The following is a 21,902-nucleotide window of genomic DNA, read 5'->3' as shown; positions in this document are numbered from 1 at the left end:
CTAATTATTTTATTGTCTCGATTAATTGAGGGTTAATATAGCGGTTATAAAGTGCTGCAATTGTTTATGTTATTTCACACACTGACACACACTATTAATTTATGGTAGCGATTATAAATTCGATACTAAATATTCGCCACGAAAAGGTAAATTTCTTGTAGTTTTTGTTTTATAAGAGCAATCAATTAATATGACATGTGGAAATAAACGCACCAATTCAATACCACTTGGATGTGCAAAAAATATATCCCTTACCCCGTTTGTTCCAACTTCTTCCCGATGGTACTGCACATAATTATTATCAACAATGAGTTTCATAAGTTGTTGCATCACTAATCGACCTCCCATCGTTTCAGTTTTTAACTTTTGATGAGCATTGTAAACATGTTTTACTGTAGTTAAGATTCGAGGATCAAAATTCTTTAAAATAGTCATAATCATGTTTGGTTTGACATGACTAGTCGACCGTTCTTTAACTATAGACAACTGATGTGGTTTCAACTTCGCAATAATCGCATGGCCCTCGTTGTAATTAGGAAGATCATGATTGTGATAGGTTATGATACATATGACAGTTCATAAATCATGCGGAAAAACCATAAAGCCAGGAAATCATATTATTTACACATAATCATTTAGCATAGAATTGATGCATACATGTTGTAGCGTGCCTTCCCTAGCTGCGCCCGAACCGAACAAGAACAAGTCTTTAGGACCCCAAATGTCGTCCCTCCGTAGATAGTCCACAGTATGTCCGGATCCGCCTCAAGTTAGACCAACTAGAATCGCCCTTAAGGTTACTAGGAATTTCGGCTCTTATTGCAAGTGTATGGCTGATTTATATTTCAAAAAATTACCCTTTGAATACTTCAATCGTGTCTGCAAATAATGACCCTAGGCCCTTATTTATAGAGGTATGGAAAAGGAACTGGAATCCTATTAGGATACTAATTAGTTAAACTAGAATCCTAGTAGGACTCTAACTAATTAATTTTATCCTTTTAGGATTAGGAATTTAATCATCAAACAAATCCTATACAATTTAGGTTTCGTATGTGAACACAAATTCTACACGAGCATGACCCACGAGCATGCAGGCCATGCCCGCGCACAGCCCACACGGCCGCTCGGCCCACGCGAGCCGCAAAGCCCACGCAAGCAGCAGCACAGCTCGCAGCCCATTGTTGCGCGCGCTGCCATGGCCTGCTGGGCCTGGCGTGGCCTTGGCTGTTCATGTGGCGCGCTTGGCTTGCTGGGCGATGGCCTGGCTTCGTGCTGGGCCCTCGTCCGGCAGGCCTCGTCCGATGCTTCTTCGTACGATACGCTTCCGATTAAATTCCCGTTTCCGGAATTCATTTCCGATACGAACAATATTTAATATTTCCGATTCCGGAATTAATTTCCGTTTTGAACAAATATTTAATATTTCCGTTTCCGGAATTATTTTCCGATTCCGATAATATTTCCGATTCTGACAATATTTCCGTTTCCGGCAATATTTCCGTTTCCGGCAATATTTCCGATTCCGGCAATATTTTCATTTCCGATAATATTTTCCGATACGTACCATGTTTCCGTTTCCGGCAACATCTACGACTTGGATAATATTTATATTTCCGATACGATCCATATTTCCGTTTCCGGCAATATCATCGTTTCCGGAGTATTCATTTCTTGCTTGTGACGATCTCAGCTCCCACTGAAACCAAGATCCGTCAATTCCGAATATCCATAGATAGAGTATTTAATGCAATTAAATACTTGATCCGTTTACGTACTATTTGTGTGACCCTACGGGTTCAGTCAAGAGTAAGCTGTGGATTAATATCATTAATTCCACTTGAACTGAAGCGGCCTCTAGCTAGGCATTCAGCTCACTTGATCTCACTGAATTATTAACTTGTTAATTAATACTGAACCGCATTTTTTAGACTTAACATAGAATGCATGCTTGGACCAAGGGCATTATTTCCTTCAGTCTCCCACTTGTCCTTAGGGACAAGTGTGCATTTCCTAATTCCTTGGTCGTTCGATGCTTGCTCTTGAACATAAGGTAAGAGTTGTCATCCTTATTATGTCCAGAGGTGTTTCTCGGTTTCAGAGTTCAACTGATCAAATAAACAGATAATCATAACCTATGATTCATCCGAGCACGGCCATGCATTTCACAGTTTCTAGCTCTCCGAGTGGCCTTGTACAACTTTTAAGCATCTCATCCCGATTTATGGGAGGACAATCCCAATCTTGCGATCTTGAGATTAGACTTCGTTTGATAGGTGATTACCTGAGCGTTGCCTTTATAGCCTCCTTTTACGGTGCGACGGTTGGTCAACGTCAAAGCAACCAGTTCTCAAACAAGTAATCTCAAATCACTCAGGTATTGAGGATTTAGTGTCTAATAATTTTAATGAAATTTACTTATGACAGATTTTCATCTCTTACAGTAAAGTTTCATAGGTCTGTCCGATACTAGTCTTCCCAAAGTAAGTATCTATGCAAATGATTATGACATTGCCATGTCCACATAGTTCAAGAAACAGAACTACTAGTCATCTTGCATTCTAGTCGTCTAACGTTTTCTATGCGTCCAATTTTATAGGAAACTCCGACCAGGGACCATTTTCAACTTTTGACATTCAAGTTCACTTGATAGACATTTCTTAGTCACGGGACTGGTCCTGACAGTCTATCTTGAATATATCCTCAAATTGAAGGGACTCATCATTTAAATACTAAACCAAGATTAAATGGAATATGAAAATACATTTCATATATGATAAATGTTCAACCCCAATGTTTTACAACCATGGGCCTCAAACCCATCTTTAAAACAATTCATGGAATTCAAAGCTATGCTTGATTTTCGGTGCCACAATGTGAGTGTTACTTCTCACTTGTTGCATAGGTTTAGTTATCATGCTTTGCCAATCTTAATATCCTTTTCATCGAATGTTCTTCGAGATATGATGATAAGATCTTTTGAGTGTGTTTATTTTGTGATCTATTCCTTCTAGATACAAGAGTAGTTCTACGCATTTTCCAATGAAGAACCATCAAGTCAGAAGACATATGATCTACCCAAGTTCAGTGAAGAACTCTTTAACATAAACAAACAACCCTGTTTTATTGCTTCTTAGGCAATAAGTACTTTTACTTCAACTGTTTAGGTTGCTAGTGATGCTTTGTTTGGATTTACTTATCCAAGCAGTTCACAGATATGCGGAATATTTTCCAGCTGTATCTTAGAACATAGAAATTAATATTTTAATTTCCCACGCAACAACTCATGGTCTCCAATCCATGTTGCCATTTCAAAACACGATGCTCTATAGCTCATCCTTATCAATGGTTAACTCCAAAGGGTCTTGCTTGAACCTTTGCCAGTGTTTATGCGTGTAGCATCAATATCTAGCATATCTTTATTTCCTTGAATCAAGAACTAATCCTATGTACCTTTTCAAGTACCATAAGTTTTTCTTGATCTCAATCTAGTTGATCTTTACTTAGATCAATAGAGATTGGTATATGTTCGTCATGCCCAAAGTCATACGATACGTTTTTGGCGATCCTCATATTATATCATGCATGATAAATTCTTTTGCAGAATAATTCCCAATTGAATTATATTCATGTAACTTTAGCTCATTCAGTTTCAGTAGATACTGAATCCAACTAAATTCTTTGACATATAATGTAGGTTAGGAATCTTATTTAGATCCTTTGATGTTTAACTTAGTAATTGCTTATACATAGTTCAAACATTCATTACTTAGATTTATTCACATGGGTCGAATATCTCCAATGGAGTCTTTCGTGTTTGATTTAGTAAATGCCATTACTTAATCCAAAACAATATTATAAGATCTTTGTAAATGGATCTTAATACCCAGTATGTACTAAGTTTCGCCTTGGTCCATCATTGATGAATAATTTCAAATCTAAGTCATTAGCATTTGAATGTTATTTCACAATAGAGAGATATGTGTGATACACATAGGACCAATTAAGTTTTACGTACTCCCACTACACTTCTTATATATCTATAAGAAACATGTACATTTTATGAAACTAAAATACTTATTAGCTTCACTAAAATACATTTCTAATTCCCAATTGCTTGCTTAAATCTGTACTCAGATTTCATAAGCTAGCTTTCCTTTTCAAGTATTTATTTGGATCCACAAATCCTATGACATGCCATGTACATAGTTTTCTTCCAACATTTGATTGAGGAATACGTTTTGTCATCCAATTGCCATATGTACCAATATGCAATTATTGCTTGAATTATAGACTTAAGCATTACGATTTTGCATGAGGTTTCAACACAATCCACACCGTGAATTTGCTTATAACCTTTAGCAACTAATCTAGCTTTGTGTGTGAACACACTTTCATATTTGATGGTTTTTATCCTTAAAACAAACTTGCAACCAATAGGTGTGAAACTATTCTTGCAAATCAACAAAATTTCAATTTTGTCATCAAAACATTGAGTATGTTTTTATGGCCTCTAACCATTTAAAACATTTGAGTCTATATATGGCCTCTAACCATTTTAGGGAATCTGGGTTTCGTCATAGCTTTCTTACAGGTCACAAACTCATTAATAGTTTGACTGCAAGTTGTAGGTTTCTTTACTATCTAATAGAAGAATTGCATAGTTTCAGTGATTTGAACTCTATGCCTACTTGGGTATAGAACATCAAACAATAGAATATCAACAGGCACTTTGAGAGTCCTTTGAATATTCTGTTCTCCTTGAAGCACTTGTAAAGTCTTCTAAGAGATGTCTATTCTTTAAAGCCACTTCTAAAGTCCTTAAAGAATAAGTTCGGATTTTATGAAGCACTTCGAAAAGCCTCCCGAATGTCCGTTTATGTTTGTTGTTCGCCTCGAAGACTTTCGAGGTCTATTTTCTCCCACTTGTCATTTTGGAAACGAATCTCCAAAAGGACATTATTTCGAGCAAAAAAACATTATGTTCTCAAAAATTCGTGGTAGAAACAATACCCTTGTGTCTCATTTTGAATAAATCACAATGAAACGTATATCTATACTTGGGCCTTAGTTTGTCGAATGACAAACACTAAGCTCCCACTGAGTTTAGCAACTCTCTAGATATATATTATGAAAAGATATTCTGAAATTACTTTTCAATAGCTTTGACGAATTTTGGTTTAGTTTGGTGGTAGTTGAGCATTTTGTTTTTAGAAATTATAGGAAAAGCCTTTATGATCCATCATTGATCGAATCAAGTACTAATTGACTTCGATCATTCCAACGTAGATATGCCATATCTTATGGAGCTAGATTGTGAAATTACAACACACAATCATTGATGATCATATTAGGTCTCAAGTAATCATCAACATGATCTAACCTAGATCTTTATGATTTCTTGCCAAGTGGATTTTATACTTCTGAATCTTTGAACTAGCCAAACAGATTCAACTTATATCACATTTGAGTAAATAAACCTATATTCACTCAAGTTCATGTGAAATAATAAAGTCATAAAATCTTTCTTTAGCTTTGAACTCTATTGTCTAGGCGTTCTAACAATAGTTCATATCTTTTGTTACTTTCAACAAGTAAGACTAGCTTGTCTTAAGTTGATCTAGAAATCAACCAACTTTCAAAAGTCCATTAAAATAGAGCTTGTGAATGTTAACTTGTTGATATGGTCTAAGTAACAATGCCAAAGATTTGTGGAACTCAAATCAAGAGATTGATTTGAACCTAGTAAAGTTTTTATTTGTCAAAGAGTTGTTTGTTTTCAATCAATCATATTGACTCAACCCGTAATTGACCATTTCATTCAAATAAACAAACAAACATTGTTTTTGTTTTTCTTGAATGTGAGTCTTTCTGTGTTTGAAAACAGAAATTTAGGTATGCTGATTATGGAACAAAATAGCCATTAAGTTCCAGCCTTGAAAGGACTTAAAACAACCTAGATGACCCTACAGCTAATGTAGCATTGCCATGCTTCATTTCCCACTTGTAGGCCATTAGTGTAGCCTAGCTTCCATTATTTGAGTTATTACCGGCGTAAGAACCTCAAGCGGTATATGATACCAAGGAAGTTTGATTCCTAGGTCACTTCTCTTTAAACATAAACTTATAGGTAGAAACGGAATTGTAAATTGCTGTCATTTGTTCCTTTGTTTTCCTATTTCTTGTACCCTTTCTTATAGTCTTAAGAATTGAATTCTTTAGTGTTGACTTTTATACTTTGTTTAGACATGTCCAATGTCACTCCAACAAGGTTCTTACCATTTAATTTATGTTGAATATTCTGTTTCAACTAGATGATCTTACCAGAAGCTTCTAAAGTTCTCTAAGCATCGATCTATTCGAATGTCTAGTGTCTAGACTCATTCGAGAATTAAATGGAAAAAGATTTTAGGTTGTTAACCATTGGTAAAGCTGAGCGTTTAAGCTCAATGCTTTATGATCTCAAAACTACATTGTATTTTGAATTCACAAGCACCAATCGGTTTGCCATTCGACTTTGATACTGGAAAACAACCATAAAAGTCGCTAAAAGAAACGTACATTTTAAATCGCTCATTTTCTCTCATTTTCGTGAATCGTTCTTGGATTCACTACCAATCTAGGAAATTAACTGTTACCTTTCTAAAAGGATTTACTGCAGTGCAAGATATTTAATTATAAACAATAATTAAAACATACATTGAAGCATGCAAAGTCTTAAACATTTATCATGAATAATAACTTGAAATTAAAGCAATCATGCAATTCAAACAAGTTATTACATTTTATTCGAATTTATTGTTCCGGCAGGTGTGAATAAAATGATTCCAAGATCCTAAAATCATTGAAGAACTAAGCACAGTTTGTCGACTTAATCCTAAAACATCTTAGGTAAGCAAAAGCCTTTTGCTAATAGTCTAGAAACTATTCTTGGTTGATAGGTACGTCTAAGAACTTATTAGGCAAACCTATCGATTTTGCCACGACATAAAAGGACTCCTTACTTATATCGTTGAGTTTCACCAAAACTAACATGTATTCACAATTATTTGTGTACCTTGCCCCTTTAGGAACAATAAGTAACACCTCGCTGAGCGAAAACTATTACTAGATTGATGTAAAGGATATCCAAGCAAGTGTATATTTTGGCATGGCACCTTTTAACTCAATTTTTAAGTTTGGAACTTAAGGCTCTTACTATGTTGGTTAGATTTTAAGTAAACTAAAATCCTTAATCATGCAACATAATCAAGCTTTGATCTCATGCATTTTAAGACATATTTAAAAGCAATAAATAACTTAAAACATGCATAAGATAAATGTGATCTAGTATGGCCCGACTTCATCTTGAAGCTTTAACTTCAAAGTCCGTCTTGAAAATCTCCGGGGGAGGCACCATTTTCTTCAAATAGAATAAGCTATAATTAAAACTAATTACAACTATTTGATGGTACGCAGACCATATTTGAATTGAAAAACAACTTTGGTACTTTAGACCAATTACATTCAAATTAATGGTACGCAGACCATATTTTCTATCCTATTTGGGCCATACTAGTCACTTCATAACCTGCAAAACAGTACATATACAATATATACCATTCACCCATTCATTATCATGAATGGCCCACATAGCTGGTTAGTAAAACACATTATGCATCACATAAACATTTGCAGCAATTAATCAAGGGCAGCAATAATCTACAAATTATTCAGTCCTTATTAATTCTAATCAAGTTGTTTTAACCTTAAGGATTTGTAGACCTAATCAAGAGTATATGACTAAAAGGGATCCCACTTAAACCAATAAATTCATATGCTTTACTAATTTTGAACATAAAAATGTATTTCTAGTCTAACCGGAAACATACAAATTTAATTAAAATTTAAAACTCATATAAATTTATAATTGAATCCATAAATTTAATTTAATTTCAGTCGTATTTAAATTAATTCATGATTTTAATTTTAGTAAAATAATTAGAATAAATAAAATTTATTATAATTACAATATTCAAAATTAAAATCCAAGAAAATAATTTAAATTAATAATTTTAAAATTAATTAAAATTACGTAAACTGAAAATTTCAAATTAAAATTTCAAAACGATCTAATCGCAACGCAACAACCCCACGCAACGCATGCCCATGGGCCACACGCACACAGCCATCGCTGGCCATGTGCGCGCAGCCCATGCACTGCGTCGCATCGCTGCTGCTCCCCAACGCAAGGCGCGCGCCAGCGCTCGTCGCAACAAGCATGCTGCTGACCATCGCTGGGCGCAGCGCTCGTCGCACGTCGCAACAAGCACGCTGCTCGCCATCGCTGGATGCAGCGCTCGTCACACGTCGCAACAAGCACGCTGCACGCTGTCGCTGGGCGCAGCGCTCGTCGCACGCACACTTGCGCTCGCTGCGCGCGAGGCAGTGCGCGCTGTGGCGCAGCACGCTTGCTGCCCACACGCGACTGCTCGTGCCTTGCTCTCGCCCTTGCCCATGCGCCCATTGCACACAGCCCACGACACAAGGCAGGGTTGCTGCCTTGTGCTCGTGCACCATGCCCTTGCTCGCTGCATTCGTACCGCATGGGCGACGAGCTCCCTTGCTCGTCGTCGCATGCCCGCACTATACGACACCCCTTAAGGGTAACACGTAGCGTCCATTGCTTTGTGCGTGCAAGTTATATGAGGGAATCGCATAAAAATTAAAAATTTATATTCAAAATTAATGACAAATTAATAAATAATATTAATTTCATAATTTTAGGGCGAAAAATCGAAAATTTATTATTTAATTGATTTCCGATCAACATGGATTCAAGTCTAGGTCATAAAAATTTAAAATTTAACATAAATTTACAATTTTTATGGTGGTTTTTAATCATAGGTATCTAATTAAATTATAACTAATTATGAAAATCAAATTAATTCTAAATTATTCCAATTTTCAACAAATTAATCATAATTACAAATTAGATTGCATAATTAACAAGGCTAGGCATTCAAACTTGTTAAACATATACAGTAGGTCAATCAAAAATTCAAGATTTATCAACAAGAATCGCAAATATTTAATTTAACATCTTAAATTTACGAAATTTTGCATTCGAAAAACTAAAACCTCCGAAAAGTCATAGTTAGGCTTCGAATTTGAGAATTCTGGATTCGGCCGAAAACTACTATTTTTGTCAAAATTTTAGAATGCCTTTTACATGCGGAATCGACACAAAAATCACTCGATTTGGATGAGTAACGAAGAAACTGCCGAAAAACTGCGTACGTATAATTAAATAAACGCAATTTGCAATTAATTAACAATTACGAAAATTAATCACCCCTTTTAATTCTTGCAAATTTGTAATATTTAACCATGTTTATGCAATTTAGATTATGAAAATAATAAGAGGCTCGTGATACCACTGATAGGTTATGATACATATGACAGTTCATAAATCATGCGGAAAAACCATAAAGCCAGGAAATCATATTATTTACACATAATCATTTAGCATAGAATTGATGCATACATGTTGTAGCGTGCCTTCCCTAGCTGCGCCCGAACCGAACAAGAACAAGTCTTTAGGACTCCAAATGTCGTCCCTCCGTAGATAGTCCACAGTATGTCCGGATCCGCCTCAAGTTAGACCAACTAGAATCGCCCTTAAGGTTACTAGGAATTTCGGCTCTTATTGCAAGTGTATGGCTGATTTATATTTCAAAAAATTACCCTTTGAATACTTCAATCGTGTCTGCAAATAATGACCCTAGGCCCTTATTTATAGAGGTATGGAAAAGGAACTGGAATCCTATTAGGATACTAATTAGTTAAACTAGAATCCTAGTAGGACTCTAACTAATTAATTTTATCCTTTTAGGATTAGGAATTTAATCATCAAACAAATCCTATACAATTTAGGTTTCGTATGTGAACACAAACTCTACACGAGCATGACCCACGAGCATGCAGGCCATGCCCGCGCACAGCCCACACGGCCGCTCGGCCCACGCGAGCCGCAAAGCCCACGCAAGCAGCAGCACAGCTCGCAGCCCATTGCTGCGCGCGCTGCGCGCGCTGCCATGGCCTGCTGGGCCTGGCGTGGCCTTGGCTGTTCATGTGGCGCGCTTGGCTTGCTGGGCGATGGCCTGGCTTCGTACTGGGCCCTCGTCCGGCAGGCCTCGTCCGATGCTTATTCGTACGATACGCTTCCGATTAAATTCCCGGTTCCGGAATTCATTTCCGATACGAACAATATTTAATATTTCCGATTCCGGAATTAATTTCCGTTTCGAACAAATATTTAATATTTCCGTTTCCGGAATTATTTTCCGATTCCGATAATATTTCCGATTCTGACAATATTTCCGTTTCCGGCAATATTTCCGATTCCGGCAATATTTCCATTTCCGATAATATTTTCCGATACGTACCATGTTTCTGTTTCCGGCAACATCTACGACTTGAATAATATTTATATTTCCGATACGATCCATATTTCTGAAGGAAATAATGCCCTTGGTCCAAGTATGCATTCTATGTTAAGTCTAATAAATGCGGTTCAGTATTAATTAACAAGTTAATAATTCAGTGAGATCAAGTGAGCTGAATGCCTAGCTAGAGGCCGCTTCAGTTCAAGTGGAATTAATGATATTAATCCACAGCTTACTCTTGACTGAACCCGTAGGGTCACACAAATAGTACGTAAACGGATCAAGTATTTAATGGCATTAAATACTCCATCTATGGATATTCGGAATCGACGGATCTTGGTTTCAGTGGGAGCTGAGATCGTCACAGGCAAGAAATGAATACTCCGGAAACGATGATATTGCCGGAAACGGAAATATGGATCGTATCGGAAATATAAATATTATCCAAGTCGTAGATGTTGCCGGAAACGGAAGTATGGTACGTATCGGAAAATATTATCGGAAATGGAAATATTGCCAGAATCGGAAATATTGCCGGAAACGGAAATATTGTCAGAATCGGAAATATTATCGGAATCGGAAAATAATTCCGGAAACGGAAATATTAAATATTTGTTCGAAACGGAAATTGATTCCGGAATCGGAAATATTAAATATTGTTCGTATCGGAAATGAATTCCGGAATCGGGAATTTAATCGGAAGCGTATCGTACGAATTAGCATCGGACGAGGCCCGCTAGACGAAGGCCCAGCACGAAGCCAGGCCGTCGCCCAGCGAGCCAACGCACACCAGCGCACGCCAAGCCTCGACCAGGCCCAGCGCAAGGCCAGGCCCAGCCAAGGCCTTGGGCGCGCGCGCGCGGAGCACAGCAGTGGGCCGAGCGCTGTGCGCCTAGCGTGGGCCGCAAGGCTTGCGCGGGTGTACGGTGCTCGTGCAATGCTTGTGCGGGAATCCTGAAGCAATCGGGATTCAAAGTGTGATTAAATCCTAAAACTATTAGATAATGATTATTTAATTAGAGTCCTAGTAGGGTTATAATTAAATAAATTAGTATCCTAATAGGATTCCAAAACCCTTTCCATAACTCTATAAATAAGTGCCTAGGGTCACATATTTTATAGATTATTCAAGTATTCAAAGTGAGTTTTTGAGAGAAAATTCAGACACATTCCTTGACTATAAGTGCCGAAAATCTTTAGTACCTTAAGGGTGATTCTAGTTGGTCAATCTTAAGGCGGATCCGGACGTGCTGTGGACTATCTACGGAGGGACGACACTTGGAGTCCTAAAGACTTGTTCTTGTTCGGTTCGGGCGCAGCTAGGGAAGGCACGCAACAAAGAGTATGCATCTAAACTATGCTATATGATTATGTGTAAATAATATGTATTCCTGGCTAAATGGTTTTTCCGCATGATTTATGAATTGTCATATGTATCATAACCTAACAATTTCCGTTTCCGGCAATATCATCATTTCCGGAGTATTCATTTCTTGCTTGTGACGATCTCAGCTCCCACTAAAACCAAGATCCGTCGATTTCGAATATCCATAGATAGAGTATTTAATGCCATTAAATACTTGATCCGTTTACGTACTATTTGTGTGACCCTACGGGTTCAGTCAAGAGTAAGTTGTGGATTAATATCATTAATTCCACTTGAACTGAAGCGGCCTCTAGCTAGGCATTCAGCTCACTTGATCTCACTTAATTATTAACTTGTTAATTAATACTGAACCGCATTTTTTAGACTTAACATAGAATGCATACTTGGACCAAGGGCATTATTTCCTTCAGATTGTGCATACCATGACGAACAACTACACTCCATCCGCCACCAACATGCTCTTTTGCTTGAAGTCTAAAGGGACACGACATCTTTGTTGTTCCAGTAAATTTTTCCAAATCTATTGCAACTTTCGACTAGCTAAGCCTATATTTTCCGACTCTCTCACAAGTAAGGGTAGCTTTCGCCGTTCCAAAACCATGACCTTCCCCACCTTCAGACTGAGAAATGATAATGACAATATTATGCATTTTACCCACTTCAATCCCCCAATTAAGCATTTCTCTTCGAGTAGCAAACACCGTAGTGGTTGTAAAAAATTCTGTATAATAAATCGCATTCTCGCTAACTTTTTAAAAGATTTATTCAGACAACAACAACGGATAAAATAAAATCACAATAATTCAAGTAAAATACATGAATATAACATGTTTCAATCAACTTTCAACCACTAATAATAATAATTATTTCATACATTATACAAGAAACGTAATGCAATATTTTTCATAAATCATATATGTTACTTTGTCCAACATATATGAAACAATGAATATCATTTTGTTCAATTTGTGCATAATGGCATGTGCTATAATGTTCGTTGTACATGAAATCTTGTGTACTATTACATTATAATGAGTGAAATATGGTACACTCTTTCGTCAAATGTATACAAAATAACTAGTTATGTTTTGTTCAATATGTATGGAATTCTTAGTTCTGTTATGTTCAATCTGTATGAAATAGTTAATTACATTTGTTCAATCTGTACGAAATAGTTAGTTCCACTATGTTCAATCTATACGAAATAGTTAATTACATTCTGTTCAATCTGTACAAAATAGAAGTGTGTATTTCATACAAATCACATTAAATGACTTGGAAAAATAGAAAAAAAAAAAAAATATTACCTCAATTCCAAGGTCTTCTAAGTAAAAAAAAAATCATCAATTTCAATCCAAATATAAACTCTAATCTTATTAGGTACACATTACACTAAAAAAATGAAGTTTACGTGAACCAAAATAATATGAAAAAAGATTGAGAGAAAATAATAAAAGTGAGGGTTAGGGGGAATGAAAAGAATGAAAGGAAAAAGGGTTGCGTCAAGTAAAATTAGGCTGCGTATCAATATACATTGAGCGTACTTGATGTACAATAAATTTATTGTACATTGTGATAACTTTTTACACATCGTTTGGTAGTTTTTGATATGTTTTGATAAATTATAAAATTATATTTGATGGATAAACTTTTTAAAGGTCATCTGATTACTTACACATTATGAGTGCTTTCTTTTCGAAAGGTACTTTCATCTTTTGGTAGTTTTAACTTGTTTTGATAAAATTTGTATATTATGAAATTATATTGGAAAATTTCAAAATTAATTACCACCTTATAAAGTCCAGTTTTTCAAACTTATTACCTTCCAAAATTTTAATTTAAAATTACCACCTTATAAAATCGCAAACCTTCAAAGTTACCACACTATTAACGGATTTTGTCAATTTTTTCGTTAATAGGTGGTAACTTTAAAGGTTTGTGATTTTATGAGGTGTTAATTTTAAACCCAAAAGTGAAAATTTTGGAGGAAAAACATAAATAAACATTTAGGGCCCGTTCGGTATCACTGCCAGTTTCCAGTTTTTGGTTTTTTAGTTCTATAAGTCATATGATTTAGATTGAATTATTAACTAAAAAATAGTCATACCTATTGTAATCATATTAATTTTGAAAACTGACAACAAAAAACTGGAAACTACTTTTTGTGGTTTTCATATTTTGGTTTTTAGTTTTGTAAAGAAAACTGGAAACAAAAACGATACCGAACGAGCCCTTAAAGTTACTACCTGTTAACGGAAAAATCGACAGAATCCGTTAACATATGGTAACTTTGAAGGTTTGTGATTTTATAAGGTGGTAATTTTAAATTAAAATTTTGGAAGGTAATAAGTTTCAAAAGTGGACTTTGGCCCTGTTTGGCAATTGGCAATTGGCTGTTGGCTGTCGGTTGTCGCTTGTTTTACTTGGCTGGTTTGACTGGTTGTTTAAGTTGGCTGCTTTTGTTGGCTGTTTGACTATTGGTTGTTTAAAAATATGTATGGTAAAATCAGTTGTTGGCTTTTGGCTGCAGCAATGTAAAATGACATTTTTTTAAGGACATTAATGACTTTTATTCATTTATTAATAAATACTCCGTATTGTGTACGGAGAAAAACGTAATAACAAACAAATAAACTATAAATTAAAAATAAGTTAATATATGGAGTAGTATTAATTATTAATTATTAATTAATAATGGAGTGTTAAATTATTAATTATTACGGAGTAGCTAATTAATAAAAACAAGGATAAAAAAGTAAGTTAGATAGTAAGAAGCCAAAAGCCAACTCCAAAAAGATGGTAACACTAGCTTTTTGTTTTTGGCGGAAAAGCTGGCTTTTCAGCTAGCTAAAAATTCCAGTAACCAAACATATTTTTTAGCTGTTTGACTAGATTAAAAAGCCAATAGCCAAGAGCCAACCAAAAAGCCAGCAAGAAGCCATCAACCAAACAGGGCCTTTATAAGGTGGCAATTTTGAAAAAAATCCATTATATTTGATGGATAATTTTTTTTTTTTTAGGGAATGATGGATAAACTTTTTAAAAGGTTATTGTGAGTTTATTTGAAGGATACTTTTATTAAAAAAAAATTACGAAAAAAATATATAAGTTTTTTGTTATATTGAGTAACTTTTTAATATTTTGAGTTAACTTTATACTTGCAATATTTATTATACACCTGTGTAATTAAGAGTTTGTAATTCCCTATCAAGAAATATTTTTGTTACAAAATCTAATCTAAATCACAAATTCTTATTTACAAAGGGTGTACAATAAATATTGTACATCGCAGTAAAAGTTAACTCAAAATGTTAAAAGTTAAGCTTATATATGTAAAAGTTATCTATTTTTTAGTGATAAATTTTTTCATTTCAGTAAAAACATATTTCTTCAAAACCACTAATAATGTATAAAATTAATCATTTAATCATTTCTATCAACTTTTTTTTACTAATATAAAAGTTAATCAAAATTTGATTAAAGTTACGAAAATATTGGTAAAAGTTATCTTGGTGTACAATAAATTTATTGTACACCTTGTGCGCACAAGACCTTTTTAATCAAAATGGAAAGGAAAGAAAAGAGAGGAAGCATATGGTAATTGCTTGATTGGTGGATGATCAATATAATTGCCGGTGAATGCTTGTATTTAAACACCAAAGGAGGAGCGGAGGGTTCCCCCATTCCCTACACTTTCCTTTGTTTATTTTCTGTCACCGATTTCTCACCTTTTTCCCATTTTTTTTACACAATTTTTCTATTTCTTTTTCAATTTTCATCTTCAAATCTCCCATATTAACCAAATATAATCATTACAAATAAATTAAATTTCTCGGGTTTCCATTTTTAACATACCCAAATCAAAATCTTGCAAAATCTTCTTATTTTTTCATTGATTCTACATTATTCTTGAAGTTAATTACTAACTGGGTATCAATAATTTGGTGAAAATTTCTCAATTTTGTTGTCGTTGTTGTTATTGGGTGGGGGGAGGGAAGATGTGATTGAAAAGTAATGATTAAGAGGCAAAACTTGCAATCAATGGCTGCTACGATAAGCAAAGGATTGCCTGGGTTGTTTAAAAATGACAGAAAAATATCAACCTTTAACCATTCTCACAGCTCAAGAAGAATCAATGTTGCCAACATTGGGTTTAATTTAAAGGGTTGTGCTGATTATCGGGAGAAAGTTCCTAACTTGAAGAGTAAAGATGTTGGGTTTTATAAAACTAGGGTTTTCACTCTTCCCCAGCAACCCTTTTCCGAGGTGGAGCTACAATTGCAGGATCAGAAGAGAAATCATGGGGTTTTGGATGTTAATAATGGTGGTAGTTCATTGCCTGAGAAGATTGTTGTTGCTGTTGATGTTGATGAGGGTAATTGCTATTTCCTCGAATCCGAATTCGAATTGATTGCATTAGTTGTTGTTAATGGAAATGTTTGATTGATTGCATTAGTTGTTGTTAGTTGAAATATTTGATTGATCTCATTGGTTTTGGCTATTATTTTTGTTCATATTCATATGCGGTTTTGTTTGTCTTAGCACACACATGTACAAGGATCAGTTACGGCTAGCTTGGTAGTTGATCATAAAATTGTGATAATGTGAATGACCTTACATGCCTTTCTTCGTAAATTTCCATTGCCATTCAATACCAACCTCTATCGAGGACTCTGATTGATGATTAATGGGGTTTATGCATCTTGAATGAGTTTATAGAGTTGCATCTGGTTGATGATAATTGCATTGGCAATTTTGAACAAGTGAGGAAAGTGACTTAATGTTTGATGGACTGTGTGTTTCGCTCTTACAATGCTGGACTACTTTTTAAAGTGTTTTTATGTATAATCCAACAAGAAGGAAATGGTTGTCTCATCTTGTAAGTTAAAGCTGTTAGTTCTGATACTCAATCATTCTTTCGCATGTTCGTGGGATCCGGAATAACTATGCTTTTTGTCTGAGTTGCAGTCCTCGGAAACTTTGTCTCGGCTCTAAACAGATTCATTGCTGATCGTTATTCCTCAAATCATACGGTGTCTGAATATCACGTATACGAGTTTTTCAGGGTATGTTGTGAGTTGTCAAATGTTTTCTTCATTTCTTGCTACTACTTATCTGTCTAAAATGTTTCAAATAGTATTGATGTCATGTGCGTAAATGTCCTGCCTTTTGTTAATCTTCTTGCTGAACTTATTCTTATTTCTACTGAAAAGTTAGGTAGAAATCACAATGCTTTTTGTGCTTTTTGGTGATATAAATATAGGGTAGGCTTCTTCAAAGTTGAAATCCGAAGTTATACTTGAAAGAAAAGACTGAATCATGATAAGTTTTTCATTTGTAATTCCTTTGATCTGAATAATTATTAGTCCCAACATGATGAATAGCAATGATTAGTCTACATCAGATATCACATGGGTAAACCCATCTCGGGTTTTTTTTAACTCTTTAAGCTCCCTGTAATGGTCCTTGAGAATTCAGCAATTGCTTATTTGATCTTTTTCTTCCAGTCAATCCAAATTGTAAGGCAATACACCTTAGTACACAAAATTTAACCAACTTCTGAATATGGTGAAATATGCTAAAATGACTTGTATTTTGGAATTTGGATCAAAGTGAAACTTGAAATAAAAAGTATGAAATCTGTTGCCACTAAACGTACTTTGGTACATCCAATGCCCGTGCAAGTCTTGACCTTGCTTTCAGTTAATCTGTTTTTAACTCATGTCTTGACCTACTTAGAATGCATGTGGAGATGACTTTGGTTGCTCTCTTATGTTTGTAATTTTGTAGATGAATGTCTGAAATAGTTGCGGAACATGCAAGTTAGTAGCTTTTCAAGGCCTGATGTTTCTTTCAAATTTTTATTTCAGATATGGAACTGTTCCCGTGATGAAGGTACAATGAGTATTCTATGACTTCCGTAACTTCGTATCAAGTAAATAATTCATAAATGCCTTGTGTTAGAGACTGCATGCCCTTATAAATGTTGAAGAGGCTAAATACTTTTAAGTTTCAATTTAACAGGTGTCTCAGGCTTTTGTTTGCTGTCAATATGATGCTTTTTCGCGCATTGAATCTTGTAGAGTTCCTGTTGTCATGAGTTTGAGTGACTTCAAAGATCCACTTATGACTCTCCTGACAGAAATATGATAAGAGTAAATTCGAAATTGTTTGAAAATTTGAACTCCAGCGCTCAATGCAAAAATAGGTCCTTGTGTTTTATACCTTGCCATGTGGGAAAAGACAGATACAGTTATCATTTAAACTGGTGAAGAAGTTGGATTATAACTTATAAGATTCGTTTTGATGGCGATAGTTGCTGTGAGTGTGGAATTAAGAAGGGAGTAGAATTACTGTTGAAAATAAGAAGAGTTAAGAGGATAAGCAGGATTTTATCAGGATAGGGCTATGATATGGCTGTATTAAGATTCATCTCTGGACTGTTTGCTTGTTTGCTTCTCATCTCTGGATTGCCCAAATGAACTATGATGCTCCTTCAATGTTGCTATCTAATTTCTGTTATTGGTTATGGAACAAGCTTATCCTATTTGGATTTCATTCAGTTTGTATTATCATGATATTGCAATGTGGATTCTCTACAGAATTTCCATATCATAGTGTCATATGGTCATGTTAATATGTCGATAAATTTTTGATTTGTTATACAGTTATAGAAAGTATGACAAAGTAAACTACTGTAAACAGGATTGACTTATCCTCCCCATCAAAAAAATAAATAAAAATAGGATTGACTTATCCTTGTTATGCACAACAACAGCAGCCCTGTTCTTATTCTTTGTTACCCTAATACTTTTTTTGGGGCAGGGGTGAATGGTGGCTGTAAAATTTCTAGGGAAACTGGGATAAATACACTATTTGAGATAGAGTTAGACAGGGTGAATGTAAGATTTCTGTTAATGGGATATGCAGAGCCAGAGACAGCATCTTTGCTGCTCACTTTTGAAGTATCCATTTCCATTTTCCACCCATGTGTGTTATTTAGTTTTGACTTTTAAGTACTTGTTCATGTTTGCAAGTTCAAAATTTTCTGATGCATAGCTACTTTCTGTACACCCATTCGTTGGAGACAAGGGACTACGCTACTTTTTGTGTGGGAACCTATGAGTTGGTTTTAGGAAGGAAATAGCTGATGTGCTTAATTGTGGGTATAACTTGTGTTATTGAGGTAGGACATTCCTATGACTTGGTCCTTTGCTACTTTGTATCTTTTAGTCCTTTACACTACTTGTATTCCTAAATAACAGACTTTTATTTGTTGAAATACAATAATTACCCTTCATTTGTAGTATTTCTTTGGAATGTTCATAAGGGTGATAGGGTATTATTTTGGGACATACTAAAATAGGAGTGAGGTCGGCTAATTTGGACAGAGGGAGTATATCTCACTTTTCAAAGCAATCTTTTTTGTTTTAGTTAAATTTTGACGTAATCTTGTGTCATATTGTCGCTCTTTAAACAACTAGTTTAGTTATGAAAAAATGAGATTATTAATTTATTAGTAATATTACCATGGATGATCATCTTTCATAAAACATACTACTTATTTGGTCATTGTTGTAAAACTTGTTGGATTTAAATTATAGCCCCAACTGTTTGTTATTAATCTTTGGGCCGCTGTTTTTGTTTTTTGTCCTTTTTTCGGCAGCTGATATCCGTGTTCATGAGTTTTTCAAGTCATCTTATTTCAAGAATGGGATCTACCCTCTACCAGGAGCTCAAAAGACCCTTAACAACTTATCAAGCTTTTGCAACTTGTCTGTTGTCACGTATGTAGTTGTTGCAACCTCCTTATGATAAGATTTTCATTTAGGATGTCATGCGATGTGATTTGTTAACTATAATGTGTTCTTAGGTCTCGTCAAAATGTCATCAAAGATCACACTATTGAGTGGCTTGAGAAACATTATTCAGGACTCTTCGAGGAGATCCACTTTGGCAATCACTTTGCTTTAGATGGAGAATCAAAACCCAAGTCAGAGATTTGCAGGTATGTTTCTTTTGATTTGGAGCTAAGTTTTAAGAATAGCTTTCACCATCACTTTATAAAACGTGTCAGAATTTGATATTATGCTTATGCATGTAGCTATAGAGAGCATATATTATGCACCCCGGTGCAACCCCTTACATTTTTCTGCTCACATGCTCTCACATTTGGTGAATGTGTAGTTTGTTTTTAGTGGGTTCAAAAGTCACTGAAATATTGAACAAGGATATATATTGTACTATTGAACATATTATACTTCCTTCGTTTCTTTTTACTTGCAACACTTTGATTTTCACGTTTGTCAATGTATAACTTGAACAATTAATATATTTAATTATCAATAAGTAAAAATTATAAAAAGTTGATATCAGAAAACATATATTAAGACGAAACTAACAAGATCCCACTTGAATATGTTTTTCCATAATTATATGTGAATAATGCAAAAAACAAAGTGTTGCAACTATAAAGAAACAGAGAAACGCATATTATATTGAACACATATTATACAAGTACATATATTGACACATGTAACAACATGCCACTAAAATTTAAATCGTATTTTGTATTTCCTATGCCGAATGTGTTTCATTGGACATGTAAATTCATAAATAAGTGTTAATTTAAAACATTTAAAGAGTTAAGTGGGTTAATTGACCCCTCTTATTCCAACATAACTACTCCGTGCGAACTTGTTTATGTGAGAAGGGTACACCTTAATATTTAATCGTTTCATTTAGCTCCTTGGTTTTGAGACATCCGTGATTGATATTTGTGATATTTATCATAACCAGGTCAATGGGAGCAAAGGTGTTGATTGATGATAATCCAAGATATGCATTAGAGTGTGCTGAAGTTGGAATTAGTGTACTACTTTTTGATTATCAGAACTCTTATCCTTGGTGCAAGACTGGATCGAATAATCAACACCCCCTCGTGACTAAAGTTCATAACTGGGAAGAAGTTGAACAACAGTTAGTATCTTGGAGGTTTTCGTCGCATCTATAGCATAATAGCAATAGAGTTTTCAATTTGTGAAAGAGTTTAGTTTCTTTCATCTTAAATGAGATGGTGGTAACTAGTAGCAAGGAACTATTTCTGGGTGGCTTTAGGTTTTTCTCAAGCAACCAAACTGGAAAATTGAAGCATAGTGTTATTCTGATTTTTCCTTTGCTATATTTGAAGCATAGTGTTATATATATATATATATATATATATATATATATGTATATATATATGTATATAATTTTTTAACTTTCTTTCCGAAATTAATAGTCATATTTACAATGAACCATTGAACCCTAAAACCCTTGTATTTTCGAGCTAACTAAGTAGATATATGTTCTGTACAGAGCCAACAGAGGGCCAAAAAGATTTCCTACAATCTGAAAGTATATCTGAACCCATTTTTCAATGCAGGGTATGGTTACAGACCTTACAGTGTGTATGATGATGCATGCACCTTACACTGAATTCCCTTTGATTATGAAGTTACTAATAGTTCCTGCCATCTTGAATGTTAGTCATCTTTCCTATATTGGATCAGCTAGAATGCATTGACACGACCTTGGAAGATCACGTGAGTAGTCTAACTCATACTTCAGGGAAGACAACTGAATGAGAAACTAACATCTATTAGTATGATATAGGTAGACATTTTACATTCCTCGTTAAAGGATGGACTGTCTACAAACCGGGATAAATGTACATGCGCTTTTATTTTATTATTTTATTTTTTACTGTTTTATTGGCAGTAGAATAAACAAAATAAAAGACTCACCCGCTACCATTAACCTACAACTATTTTGCGAACACCAGACACGTTCAAACAAACATAATCAACAGAGTTAATAAAATGACAATAATTAATCTTCTTTGACGATCTTTGCAAATTGCAATCTAGCAAATGAGATGATGAAATCTTCCTCTTGTTGCCAATATAATACTTGCAATTAAAACCAATGTGAGTATGAATTTTTGAAGTGTTCTTCCTCCAACCCACTTGCTTCCCCTTAGCGTCCCTCGAATGTTGATGGGTCATCTTTTCCCTTGTCCTTACTACATGGGATAGCTTGCGGTCTTG

The 21,902-nt window shown here is 34.9% G+C and overlaps 1 protein-coding gene across 1 annotated transcript; it reads left to right on the top strand.

Annotated features, from left to right (window-relative positions):
- The first annotated feature begins 15,437 nt into the window (after nucleotides 1–15,437).
- On the top strand, nucleotides 15,438–20,993 carry LOC110799542 (uncharacterized). Its single transcript, XM_022004806.2, has 6 exons — nucleotides 15,438–16,189; nucleotides 16,783–16,880; nucleotides 17,685–17,709; nucleotides 19,481–19,601; nucleotides 19,688–19,822; nucleotides 20,614–20,993. The coding sequence occupies exons 1-6, from the start codon at nucleotides 15,829–15,831 to the stop codon at nucleotides 20,825–20,827; spliced, it is 954 nt and encodes a 317-aa protein (XP_021860498.1). The 5' UTR covers nucleotides 15,438–15,828; the 3' UTR covers nucleotides 20,828–20,993.
- Nucleotides 20,994–21,902: the final 909 nt, after the last annotated feature.

This window comes from Spinacia oleracea, chromosome 2, assembly GCF_020520425.1.
Source record: "Spinacia oleracea cultivar Varoflay chromosome 2, BTI_SOV_V1, whole genome shotgun sequence".
NCBI lineage: Eukaryota > Viridiplantae > Streptophyta > Magnoliopsida > Caryophyllales > Amaranthaceae > Spinacia > Spinacia oleracea.
The sequence above is the reverse complement of the archived record's forward strand: the minus strand, read 5'-3'. Positions and strand labels throughout refer to the sequence as shown.